The sequence below is a fragment of the Corvus hawaiiensis genome, chromosome Z, assembly GCF_020740725.1.
Source record: "Corvus hawaiiensis isolate bCorHaw1 chromosome Z, bCorHaw1.pri.cur, whole genome shotgun sequence".
NCBI lineage: Eukaryota > Metazoa > Chordata > Aves > Passeriformes > Corvidae > Corvus > Corvus hawaiiensis.
This window is the reverse complement of record NC_063255.1, coordinates 60,195,221-60,208,634: the sequence shown is the minus strand read 5'-3', so window position 1 is coordinate 60,208,634 and position 13,414 is coordinate 60,195,221. Positions and strand designations below refer to the sequence as shown.

Genomic DNA, 13,414 nt, shown 5'->3' with positions numbered 1-13,414 from the left:
TAACATATAGCTTGGTTTTACCTGGAACCCTCAGGCCCTTCAGAGAGTTGTAAATGCCAGGAAATGTCCTTCTTATTTCTTAGAAGGTAAGCATAATGTGCAACATGAAACTTGTAAACATCTCATTCCTGACAAATTAGATATCATGTTTTGTTCAGCCAAATTGTGTTTCTTGGATCATGTGGCATTTATGGCATATTTTAGACCACACTACTCTATACATACAGGAGCCTCAACCTCTTTAATTACATGCTGCTAAAACCAAGAACTGCACAATGTTTATGTCTTTTCTTAACCATATGTCTGTAAGAAGAAAACCAAAATTCTAGAAGTTCATCTGTCATGCATATTCATAGAGTATTCCTGGGTGTACTTGAATAATCAAGCACTTTTCAATTTAAGCTACTATGCTTCATGTAGCTGTACTTGAAACAGCATTTCTAAAATCTTAACCATAGTTTGTTTGTTGTATAATTAACAGGTTTTAAAGAATTATCAAATGAAAGAGGTTATAAATCTCAGCGTGAAAGAGCTGTTAGGATTTCACATGCAGAACTGAGCCACAAACCCCCAATATGCCTTTTCTTCATAGGGCAAAGACTTTGTCAACAATGTCTGACGTAACGCATAAAAGATGGAGAGAAATGTGGCAGTCTTTAGTCCTTGCACATGCTACTTCATCACCATAGTTTTACTGAGGATTTCCATATGATTAATTTGGCTCATCAATGAGGTGCACATTTTCCAGCGATAATCCAAGTATGTAAATACATGTGCCCAGAATGCTATGGGAGCATTTAGAGAGGCTCATGGTGGGAAGTTTAGGGACGTGTGTAATAACAATACATTTTCTTGTGGTTTTGTAAGACTTTTATAGGAGCTGCCACGGACCTTTCACAAGCGTCCAACACAAATTTAGCCAGGTTCTTGTTTGATTGCCACAGCTTGCATTTTGACTGTTGGGTTAGCAGATGCTGGAGTTGCAGGTACTAGCCAAAAACTTTTAAGTGAAGGCTTAAAGGTAACTGAGAGAGCTAGCTGTAGGAAGGGGCTTTGCTCCCCTGGCTAAGCACCTGGAGCCTTTACCTCCAGGCAGATGTGGGCAGGAATAATCACAGCACTACAGCATTTCAACTTAGTATCCTGGAAATTCTCTTAGGCTTAGTAGGCAAGCACAGAAAGCCTACCAGTACACCACGGCAGGTGGGGGCCCGTCCCTGGATCTGCACACCCTGTGCCTGCATGACTGGCTATGCCTGCCTGCCTTGTGCTTGCCACAGCGTCCCACCCGTGCCAATATACCCTGCTCCTGCTTTAACCATCCAGGCCTGCATGGCCCATACCCACCTGCATACCCTATCCCTGTCTGCGTGCCCCATGCCCCCCTGCGTGCCCCAGCCCCATCTGCCTCAACCTGGAACACCCATCCTTGCCTGCACGCTCTGTCGGCGTGTCCCACTGCTGTCCACACGCCCATCGCTTCCCAATCACCGAATCCTCGACCTCTCTCTCTGTGCTCCCCATCGCTGCCTGCACCTCCTGTCGCTGCCCGTGCCCTCTGTCCTCTCCTGGGAGCCCCGTCCCGAGGCCGCCCATCGCTGCCCGAGCCCCCGTGCGCACCGTCCACCCCTGCCCGCTCCCTCCGAGTCCCGGAGGACCCTTCGGGGCGGTGGCAGGCGGGGGCGGACCGTCGTGGACGGCTCCCCGCCTCCGTCCCCGCCGCCCGGCAGCGGGGGGCCGCGCCCCCGCGCACCTCCCTGCCCTGCGGGGCCCGGAGGCTCCGCGCACCCCGCGCCGCTCGCAGAGGCGCGCAGGGGCGGCCCGAGGCAGGCGGAGCGGCGGCTCCGCTGGACCACGGCGGAGCGCCGCGGGAGCACGATGGCCGCGGGGCAGTGCCGGGGCACTGCCACCTCCCCGCTCGCCCTGGCCATGGGGCTCCTCGCCGTCGCACAGGTAAGGGGGCCCGCGGGTCGCCCGCCTCTCCGGGACGCGGCTTCCCCGCTCCGCTGGGGCGGCGAGAGGTCCGCACCTGTGGCTGCCGCGGTGCTCCCGGGCTGCGGCAGCGCTGCCGCCGTCGGCTCCTCCTCGGCCGGCAGGTAGCTGCCGCGGCTGCCCGCAGCCCGCACGGCGGGCGGGCGGCAGGCTCTGCGGCTGGCTGCTGGGTTTGCCGAGCGGACGTCTCCGTGAGCCTGGCTGGTCTCACAGCTCTCTGGAAGGGAGGATGGAAGGGTCGTTATTATAAAAGTTACGATATTGCTGAGCTTTGCCGAGTGTCGGGCGTGAGGTTCCCAGCCTGCTTCGTTGCGGGGAAATACTCTCCATGATGCAGAGAAACTTGGAGAGTCCCCGCCTGCGTTTCTCACACGGGTATGTCTTTCTGGAAGTGGAGAGCTGAGCCGGGGCCGTGTCCGTGCGTTTCCCTTGGGTGTAATTTAAATCCTCTAACATGCTTTACAGGTAGTTGGTTTTGCTTAGTCATCAATTTGCTATTGCCCAGCTTTTATTTCAGACTTTAGCCAAATAAAATAATGATAATAATAAAAAAACCTCGCTGAGGATGCACCGGTCACCGGTCACCCCTCTGGAGACAATATATGAACTCACTTTCAGCTTTGTGCCTTAAAGAAAAGAAGGTGTGAACGTGACTCTCTTAAATTGTTTCCATTTGGTTTTGTTCTTAAATTTCAAAGATGAATTTTAAATAAGTAATAGCACAGTTCAGTAATGATGGTATTTTTCTATTTAGGGCAATATTGTAAATCTCTCAAAAAAACAACAAGCAGCACCTTAATTAAAAAAAAAAGTACAGGGTCACTTGAAATAAACTTAGAAACATGATTCTATGTATATGCATTTTTGGTCTCCTCCTGTGCTTCTGACATGTATTTTCTCCTCCCTTGAACCTCTGTAGTAATTGTACATCCATGAGCAGGTTAGCCTACTCATCTGAGTAAAGTTTTTAGTTTCGGTAGAGAAACTTCTGTGTTTTAGATTGCTTTGCTTTCTGTTATTGCACCATTCTGGATCCCATGCAAAGAAGTTACTCAAGAGCGCAGTGGACTGCCATGAGGGATGAAGTGGGATGCCAGCCTGCACCTGAAGGCATGTGGCCAGGACTGGATCAGGACTATGTCACTGGAAAAGTTGTTGAGAAAAGGTTGCAGGTCACTTTGGCATCACTAATATCCTCAGGACACCCAGACTGGCCCTTGGAGACCAGTTTCTAATGGGATCTGCTGTCTGTTCTGATAAAGGCCACTAGAATTGTAATAGCTCCGATCCTGCAATGGAAACCCCATCTGCCACATCCTTTAATCCTGCCACCAGGTCTGTTCCCAGGACTGAGATCAAGCTGATCTCCCCTGGCCCTCTGCTCTATCCCTGCTTATCCTGGCCCTGTGCACCTGCTTTCCCTTTTCCTTGCAAGCAGTTCTGCTTTGTGGGGAACTAAAATATCTGCTTATTTATTTTTTACATGCAAATATAGACTATTCATGCCTACATTCGAAAATTGTGGAGTGAGAGAGATGCAGTACAGTGGCTTGGGAGCTGAAAAAGGCAGTTTAGTTTCCCTTAGCTTTTATGTTAGATACTTACAAGAATTTCATTTTACAGTTACTGAGGTAGTGTTACTCTTGAAATAGCAGTTTGGCACTGCCTTCTGCCTCTAGTCTCAAATTTACACACAGATAGTGTGAATGAAATCAGTTGTCCTCATGGACAGCATTTCCTAGGGCCAAGAACATAATCGGCTTGGGAAACCTCCTGTTGTTTTTCTTGCATTTGTAATATGAGATAGTGGAATAAGTGGGGATTAAAGTTATGCTTTACTGAGCAGTAACAGGTTATATGTATGTATCACAAAGAAGATATATATATATATATATATATAAAAATATATGTAAACAAACTGCAATTCTGTAATGCTGCATTTATTAACCTAAAGTTTAGATTAAATTAAAGTGAAAAAATATTCTTCTCATTTACTAAGTATGACTATATTTTTAGGCTTTGGATGATATTTCTGTGCTGTATTATCATAGAATGGTTTGGATTGGAAGGGACCTTAAATATCATCTGGTTCCAAATTTCCTGACATGGGTGGGGACACCTTCCATCAGGCTAGGTTGCTCAAAGCCCCGTCCAGCCTGACTCCGAACATTGCCAGGTATGGGACAAAAGAGCATGCTAAATCCTTTTTTTTTTTTTTTTTTTTAGAATAAATAAACTGAGTCTCCAAATCATGTGTTGTTGTTAATACTATTTTAAATAGTTATTACTGTTTTAAAACTAAGCCAAATTGGGTCTTTTCACTAGTGATAAATGGGATCTAATAATAATTGAAGGTCTGAACTATTTTTTGAGCTGTATTTTGGAATTAAGTACAAGTTTTCTTGGGTTGACCTGTAGTCCTACTGCATTTTCAGTTCAGTGTTTCTGTGGAATTTCAATTTCCTCTTAATTTTTTCCATCATTTTTAATGGATACCACAATTTTATTTTATTTATTTGTAATTTTGTTCTCCTTTGGGTCTATAAACTAATATATTGGGTTTTAGTGGAACTTCTCTTACTAGAGTGATTCTTCTTGCAGGAATTTTACAAATTCAAAAAATACGAGAGTGATTATAGTGGATACCTCAACAGAAGAATGTAAACCAGCTTCTTAAGTTGCATTATAGATAATAGTTATTGTAGTAGATGCAGTTTTTAGCTCTGCTTAAAACTTCATGCATGAGCTTCATGGATAAGTGCAGGCATTTTCACATATGTTTTATGGGCTGACGGGACATGAGCAGGTTTAGATCTGGAAGGGGTGTAAGCAAATGTTGGCCATTGGTAAACAGATTTTGCATGGTGGTCATTGTATTCTTAGACTATTTGAGCCTCATATTTGCTATATGCTGTTCTATTTTGTATTTAAATTGTTGTGCTTGCTTCAGTTTACCCTTTTTATGTCCACTACACAGGGTGGAAGGAAGTGAAGTGGTGGTGTTTTGTGTATCAGGAAATAGTCATATAGAGAAGAGAGCATCTTTTTAAAACACTTGCATGTAGTGACATAATAATAAATTATATTAAGCACCTACCTTTATCCATCCCCAGCAAAATACTTACCAAGTGAAAATCCACTGAGTTTTGTTCTGTTGTCCAGAGAAGACTATAACTTCCTCTTCTATAGACTGAAGTTGAAAATAAAGCCAGTCAAAGATACTGAAAATACAAATACATTCCCTACATTTGAAAAACTGACCATATTATAGTGAGAAGGTCAGCATGCTTCAATCAGGAGTTATTTCAGATAAGACTGCAGGAAAAATACAAGATAAGGACAAAATATTAGGATACTTATGTGGTCAATTAGTCAGCCAGTACTGAAATATCATCACGCCCCTACTTGCTTCATGTAGAATTGTCTTGAAAGCAGTTTTACCCATTGAAACAGTTTTGTAGTGTGTTTTTTATAAATCTTGAAAGCATTGTGATCAAAATTATATTGATGAACCTAATAATGGCTGGCAGTGTTAAGTTTGAGCAAACTCAAAAGCAGTTTCATCTTGTTGAGGAAGGTTTAAATAAACGTCTGCTACTTTAATGACTGGAGTTTTCTTTTGAGCTTTGTAATAGATCAAATGGGTTCTTGGTTATATTGTCCGCTCAAGTCAAAAAGTCACAGGAAGGTATATTTTTTTTACATCATCATGTGACACATTGAAGTTCCTTTGTTTTACCCTCCTCTTCTAATTATAATCACAGAATCATAGGCTGGATAAGGTTGGCGGAGACCTCTAGACATCATCCTGTCTAATCCTCCCAGTCAAACAGGGTCCCATAGAGCCTGTTGCCCAGGATCATTTCCAGGCAGCTTTTGACTGTCTTCCAGGAAGGGGACTCCACCACCTCTCTGGGAAACCTGTTCCATGGTTCACCCTCAGAGTGTCCTGATGGCCAGAGGGAACCTCCCGTGTTGCAGTCTGCAACCATTGCCTCTTACTCTGTTGCTACACACCACTGAAAAGAGCCTGTCTGTCTTCTTTGCACCTTCCCTTCAGTTCCTTTTATACATTAATGAAAACTCCCCAAGCCTGCTTTTCTCCAGGCTGCACAGTCCCTCTCAGTCTGTCAGTCCAGTCCCCCCATCACTGTTGTGGCCATTTGTTGGACTCCTCTAGTATGTCCATCTCTCTGTTGTGCTGTGTCCCAAGACAGCTGGAGAGCCTAGAACTGGACGCAAGTCTCCAGGCATGGCCTCATCAGTGCTGAGTTGAAGGGAAGGATCGAACTGCTGATAGTCATTTGATCAGTGCAGCCCAGGATAACGTTTGCCTTCTCTACTACAAGGGAACATTGCTGGCTCGTGGTCAGTTTTGTGTCTACCAGCTCTGACTCTGTCCAATCTTTTCCTGCAGAGCTGCTCTTTACTTACAAGTTTGGTGAAGAGAGGACTTTGGGCTAGCTTTTTACCATGGTGGGCTAACTTCAACCTGTTGTACACCTGGCTTCAACCAAATGTTTTTAGGAAAGTTTAATGAAAAACTGTAGCACCATTTCTGAGAATTCAAGTGTATGGGAGAATGTTGGGGTCCCTCCCCTGCCATGGAGCCCTGGGAGAGGGGCCCTGGGGGGGAGACACGGGGTTTCCCTGCCCCTGGTCACCTTTGTTTCCCATTGGTTGGTTTGTGTTCCCCGGTGTGGCCAAGGTCCCTCGGGCCCCATGACTGCAGAGTTCCTGAGGAGAGCCCCGGCCATGCGGCTGCAGAAATAAACATCTCTCTGAAACAGCTATCAAGAATCTGTCTGTCCTATATATTTCCTTTCCACGGGACTCCTGGTTTGGTATATGCATGTTGCAGTATCCCCGCTGCAACATAATGGTGAAGAATGCGGGCAAGATACCGATCCCTGAGGAAGATTCGTGAGTAAAATAACCACTCTAGACCTCTCTCTTCTCATCTTGGTTTGGATAGTCTCTCTGGACTGTGAAAGAATCGTGGGAAATGGGGCTCTCTGAGCCACAGAGAAAAATGTATCTAGAAGTAAAAGGAATCCTTGAACAACAAAACAAGAAAGTATTGGAACCGGGAGATCTAGAACATTTCTTCATCTGGCTTTTCAAAAGGTTCTCCTGTATTTCTCGAGACTTACTTTTTAATATTGAATCTCCTGTATCTTGTGAGGGGTGTTTCTGGGACGAGATATGGGATACAGTATGGGATCAAAGAGAAGCTTTCCGTGCATACTTATAATCAGGGAAGCTCTTGAGGAGCATTTGTATGGTCCCATTACCCCTAAAGCAGAGAATCATACTAATCCCGTGGCCGAGCCCGCGCGGCCGCCATCCCGGGAGCACATGACTGCAGCCGTGCCGGCAGAGGTGCCTGTGCTGGATGCGCCCGGCCCCCTCAGGAGCGCGCGCCTTATCGCGGACCCCATCCCTGTCTCGGGGTCCCCGGCCACGCGACCGCGAGTGAGGGAGCGATGCCGCAGGCGCCGCGGGTGCCGTGGGCCACGAGCAGCCAGGAACCGGGCATCGGCGTGGCAGGCCGCTCTGAGCACACGGCTCGGAGAGCCCTGCGGAGGGAGAAGCGGCGGTTTCCACAGCGACACGAGAAGCCGCGCAGCGCCGAGCCGAAACGGGGCCACTCTCAAAGCGGCGTGGAGTTTGCAGAGTGGAACCGCTCACGCGGCACGGAGCCAGCGGCGATGGCAACGTGAGGCCGTGCAGAGCCCAGACACGCACCGGAGCAGCATCGCTCAGAGAGTGCGGAGCAGCCGCAATGCGGGGGCCCGGCCGAGACGTCGGAGTCAGCGAGGTGGCGGCCACGTGGGACAAGCAGCCACGACGAACACGCAAGCACGTGATAGGACAAGTTATAGCAACGAAAGTCACAGGAACTGTGAAATGGTACAATGTAAAAAACAACTATGGGTTTATAACACGAGATGATACAGGGGAAGATTTATTCATCCATAGAACTGCCATTAAAAGGAATAACCCTAAAAATTACCTGCAAAGTGTAGGAGATGGGGAAGTTGTACAGTTTGATATAGTGCAAGGAAAGAAGGGTTTACAAGCAGCAAATGTTACTGGGCCTGGAGGTATTCCAGTCAAAGGCAGCCATTATGCACAAAATTATAAACAATATCCATCCCTGCAATTTCCCTACCTACAGCCTACTTCCCCCTTTTACCCTATACCCAGTATGAACCCTTTCCTAAGTTTACCCTATCCCCAGTTTATTCCTAATCCGTTTTTCACCCCATGGCTTCCCTATACAATTCCATTTCCCTACAACTCCTCTCCGATGCCGAGGGGGGGCTGAAGAGGGGGAGGGAAGAAATTAAACCCTCTCCTGCCTCAGTTTCCCCACAGAGCATGCCCGGAGAGTTCTGTCTCCCTTCTGTCAGCCCTAAGATGTTCCACAGAATCTGTTTGGACATTTAAAGACTCAGGAGGGTGGCTTGTTTTGTCTTGAAACTGTTCTTGTCATGTTTATCTAGTTGTTTTCATTCTCCTTTTATTAAAATAAAACGGGTGAGATGTTGGGGTCCCTCCCCTGCCATGGAGCCCTGGGAGAGGGGCCCTGGGGGGGAGACACGGGGTTTCCCTGCCCCTGGTCACCTTTGTTTCCCATTGGTTGGTTTGTGTTCCCCGGTGTGGCCAAGGACCCTCGGGCCCCATGACTGCAGAGTTCCTGAGGAGAGCCCCGGCCATGCGGCTGCAGAAATAAACATCTCTCTGAAACAGCTATCAAGAATCTGTCTGTCCTATATATTTCCTTTCCACGGGACTCCTGGTTTGGTATATGCATGTTGCAGTATCCCCGCTGCAACAGGAGAAAATTTAATTTAAAGCAGTTCTTATGACCTTTCTTTCATGAAAACGTTAAGTCCCCTTAGTTTCTTTGTGAGGAAGGGTTAAATATATAGCAAGAGAAAGGCCTTGCACTGGCGATGTCGATTGCTAAAATTATGGAAGTGAGAATAAGTTTTCTTAAGTTACAGGTCTCTGAGCATTTGTAGCCTGCAGCTCACTAGAGATTTAAGCCGTCAGCATTTTCACACGTTTTCATAGGCCATATGTGAATATGTGCATATGTCAGGGAAAGAAGCAGTACTTCCTCTTCTCCTGTTGCATTAAAGTCAGATTATTCACACATGCTATTACGTCTGGGTCCTACAGCAGTCATGTTTTCATCTTGACATGTACAAAGGTAGGGTGAATGAAGGGTTTGTGAATTCTAACTGCAGATTAAGAAGGAGGTACAACAGGTTCAGAGATAAGCAGAGGAGATGGGAATATTTTAGCACTGGTTTGATTGTACAGTTTCTGACAAGATCTCTGAAAATATTAGTGGTTGCTCTCGTGTATGACCCCAATAAACCCCTCTTCTGCAATTGCTTTTGCCTCCTGAAGATGAAGGGAAATGAGGAAATCCAACTATATTTCTGTGGCGTCTATCTGATCTGAAATTTTATCTCTTTCCTCATTTAATTATGAATGCCAAATTTCACAGGCTTAAAAATACTGCCCTTTTCACGAACATTTCCTGCAATGATTGGGTTGATAATGCAATCATTCAATTACAAAGTAAAGACAAGGAATATTCTGTGATCAATTATGAGTGCTAGCAGAATTGTTTGATTAATATATTCTTCAAAAAGTGGAGGTATAATTTTTGATGATCTGGATTAGATTGCTAGTATCATGTTCTACTTTCATATCATCATAACTTGCTTCTCTTAGAAGAGAAACATAAAATGCATCTCTGTTCTTGGGGTAGAAGTTCACATTGGGTGCACAAAGGGAACACTACTAGAGCTTTATGGGAACATCAGAGGATGTAAATTATTGCAGCTATTTTTTCCCAAGGATTAAGGAATTCTGTGTGGCTATCAGATAGGCTTGTGTTTTGTATCAGGATTTTTGAAAGTCTTGGTTAGAAAATGTATGTTTTCCTTTGGCTTTTCTAAGACTTTCACTTAACATGCAAAAGAAAACAAAGTCATTTTTCATTGCAATCCAGACTTCAGTAATTTTACTTTTCAGTGTCCTTTCTTTTTTTGTTTGTTTGTTTGTTTGTGGGTTTTTTTGGGGGGTGGGGTATTTTTTGTTTCATTGTTCTGTTTTTGTTTTTGTTTTGTTTATTTCGTAAAAAAACACAATAAAATCTGCCTTGCCTGTGATCTAGAAGATTATGAAATGTGATGAAGTCTTCTATTGGGGTGATGTATGGTGAATAGACTAGGAAGTCATTAGCTGGATTTTGCACCACAGCGTTCCTTGTATGCTTCTGCTCCTGTATTTTAAATCATCCTGTAATAGCTCAAGTACATGTGTACATGTTGCCATTGTGCATCTTAAGGCGCTTTGCGCTCTGAAACTGCAGTTCTGTCCCAGCTGCAAGCAAGATGTTTCTGTTACAGTAAGCAATGTAATAGCAATGTAAGATGTAGTTTACAAGACTTGGTGAATAATGCCATGTGCATCTGAGTCATGGCCCTATTAAATTTAATTAAACTCTTTACACCCTTTTCAGTCTTAAGGGTATATTTTTTATGCCATTTGAGAGAAATGTGCAGTCAGCATAATTGTTGAACATGTATGTGCAAGGAAAGCTACCAAGAGAGGGAGAAGTGGAAAGCAAAGAGGCAATTCCAGGCCTTTTGGAAAGACATCTATTGGAGCTGCAGAAGTTATCCTAGAATACATTCTGGGATGACCAGGTCACTGTTGTTCTTTGACACACAGTTGCATTTCTAGAAGTGGAAAAAGGAAAGAGAAAAGAAGATGCTGTATCACTTGGAATGAACACATAGGTGAAATCATGTTATAACGATGAATTCTGCTGAGCAGAAAGCCTGTTTTTTTCGGCATGTTCTACTGAGTGGACAAAAGCTATATGTTTTATGTGCTGCTTACATGCCAGTTCAACACTGGTGTGGGAATGGAGGACTGTCTAGCAGGACTGTCTCATCTTGGCGAAAAACATTCATCAGAGGAATTAAACAAAGCCTGTTCTTGCATCCATGCTTCAGATTTTTCATAGTTCTATATGGCTAGATGCCATAAATAATGACTGCATTACATCAGTCCAAGATATGGCTTGTGGAGTGGTGTTTGATACTGCTACTTTCCACTCGACCAAGTTTTTCCAGAATTTTCATCTGTGCATATTTTTTTTTTTTAAACTGACCCCATATATGTGTATTCTTCCAATAAAGCATTTAATAATGGAAGAGTGGATTTGCACAAAACTGCCTGTAATTGTTTCATTTAGTTTTGTTTTGACTTGCAGATTCAACAGGCTTATGAATTGCATTAAATAGAAAGACCTGCTTGTGGATTTTGACATCGTTATAACAATAATGCCACAGTCAGTGTAACTCAGGTGGCTGTAGAAACCATTTTTTCCTTGCACTGCAAATTTTTGGATTCTGAGAAGAGTTGATATGAAGGAAACACTTTACATATAAGAATGACACTACTAAGTAATATAATAGCCAAACACTAGTCCTGTGTGGCTACATTTTTTATTTGATTTTATTTTATTTCTCTCAGTGTTTTTTTTCAGAGGAAACAGAGGGTAGCCATACACATCCTGATCTACACTAACTCCCAAAGAAATGACTGAGCTGATATGGTCAACTCTTTCTTATTTCCATGGGCTTGGCTACGTTGGGGTAGGACAATGGAAATGAAGAAGGAAAGATGTTTATTTTTTTTTTAACAGATGACTTACATTTCAAGAGTAAATGAGCATAGTGAAACAAGAACTATATCGTCTGGGGTTTTGAGTCAAAGACCAGGAAATGGCCTTATCTTTGCATTGTTTTATTTATTCAATTTTCCTGATGTACATCTGTTTGAAACAGTGTGGTTGTGGAATGTACATACCTTCAATGGCAAATTTTAAACATACCTGCCCTGGGTAAATCATAGTGCGTCTGTAGTGTAGAAAGGATTTATTATTTGATGACTGTCTTGTTCAAGGAAGTTGAACATAGGGGTTACCCGAGTGCCATTAATTTCTGATATAATTTGGAAAGCAAACTTCAAACTGCAGTAACAGAGGAATCTGCTGGACACTGAACAGCCATGCAGTGAAGAATTTTTTTATCTGCTAGAAAAGATACATAAGGGAAAAAAACCAGGAAAACTTGATGCTTGGTTGCTGTTCAGAGGAAGAAATACAGCAGAATTCATCAGACCGGAAGTAGTTTCTGCACTTCCCTTGACTGACTGACCTGTGTCCGTCAGGGGACAGCAAGATTAAAAGAGATGTGCTTAATATTTCAGATAGATAAAAATAAAATACTCATAAAGTTCAAGGCAAGATGAAAACATGGAATGTGGCTAAGTATAAACCTGCTCCCTGAGCTTTTTATAAATGTATATTTAGAGCACTGTCAGGTTCCTGTAATAACCTAATGGGATTTTCACTATAATAGAATATGTTCTGAAACAGTGACCATAGTTACAGAAGAGAGTTGACAAATCACAGGGCTACTGTGAACACATAATATGGTTAAGCTCAATAGTTTGTCAACCTATTTACAAAACCCCGTAGTTAAGTAGATTGTTAGTCTGCAATACATATAATGAAAAAGTACTTAATCATGTAATGATTGATTTTGGAGTGTTTGGGCTTGTTTGTTTGTTTGTGTGTTTGTTTTTAAAGAGTTCTTGTGATTTGCATCTGATGAAACTAACCTTAGAACGCATTTTTTTATTCCTGTGGTCAAATTGTATCCAACATTCAGCAAATTAATTTCAGTTAAAAAAGAAGGCATGGAAAAGTTAATTTTTTCATTTATTTTGTTCTCTTTTACTCTTTGAAAGGATTTAATCTGTCCCACAGGAAAAAAAGAAAGCTTTTTTTTTTTCCTGAGCGGAAAAAATTTTGCTGGAATATAATTTTCAATTATACTTAATACTCTGTTACAAAGATGTCCCTTTGATCATACAGCTGAAATTTGGGGTTTGTATGTTTCCTAATGTCTTGGGGTGACCTTATGATGTGTATCCCATATCGCTGCCTATGCCCAGAAATTAATTTTTGTTCCTTTCTATGCCTCTGAACTGAGCCTGAAAGGGGGAAGGAAAAAACTGAGCAAAACTTTCTCAAAGCAGTTTGCAGCTCGTTCAAGGTTACAAAAAGATAGCAGGTTTTTTTTTCCCTAGCTGGGGCAGGGGAGGGAGGAAGCACCCGGCTTGTTTTTTTCCAGTCAGTTTTTGGTCAATTTCTTCTTCTTCTTGTTCTCCGGAGAGAGACTGAGAGTTGGACTTTGGATTTCCTTCTCTGGAATTCCGGACTTTTCCCCTTTTCTACTGGACTGCTTGATTGCTGTAACATCAGAGCACATCGGGAGGACTTTCCACCGGGCGCAGAGGGCCTGGCCCCGGCCCAAGC

The 13,414-nt window shown here is 43.6% G+C and overlaps 1 protein-coding gene across 2 annotated transcripts in view; it reads left to right on the top strand.

The window, feature by feature from the left end:
• Positions 1 to 1,819: 1,819 nt before the first annotated feature.
• Positions 1,820 to 13,414, top strand: part of ADAMTSL1 (ADAMTS like 1) — a 414,253-nt gene continuing 402,658 nt past the window's right edge. For both annotated transcript variants that reach the window (XM_048292487.1, XM_048292486.1), the window contains exon 1: positions 1,820 to 1,953. In XM_048292487.1, the coding sequence (XP_048148444.1) occupies positions 1,879 to 1,953 (75 nt within the window). In that variant the 5' untranslated portion in view covers positions 1,820 to 1,878. The remainder of the gene's footprint in view (positions 1,954 to 13,414) is intronic.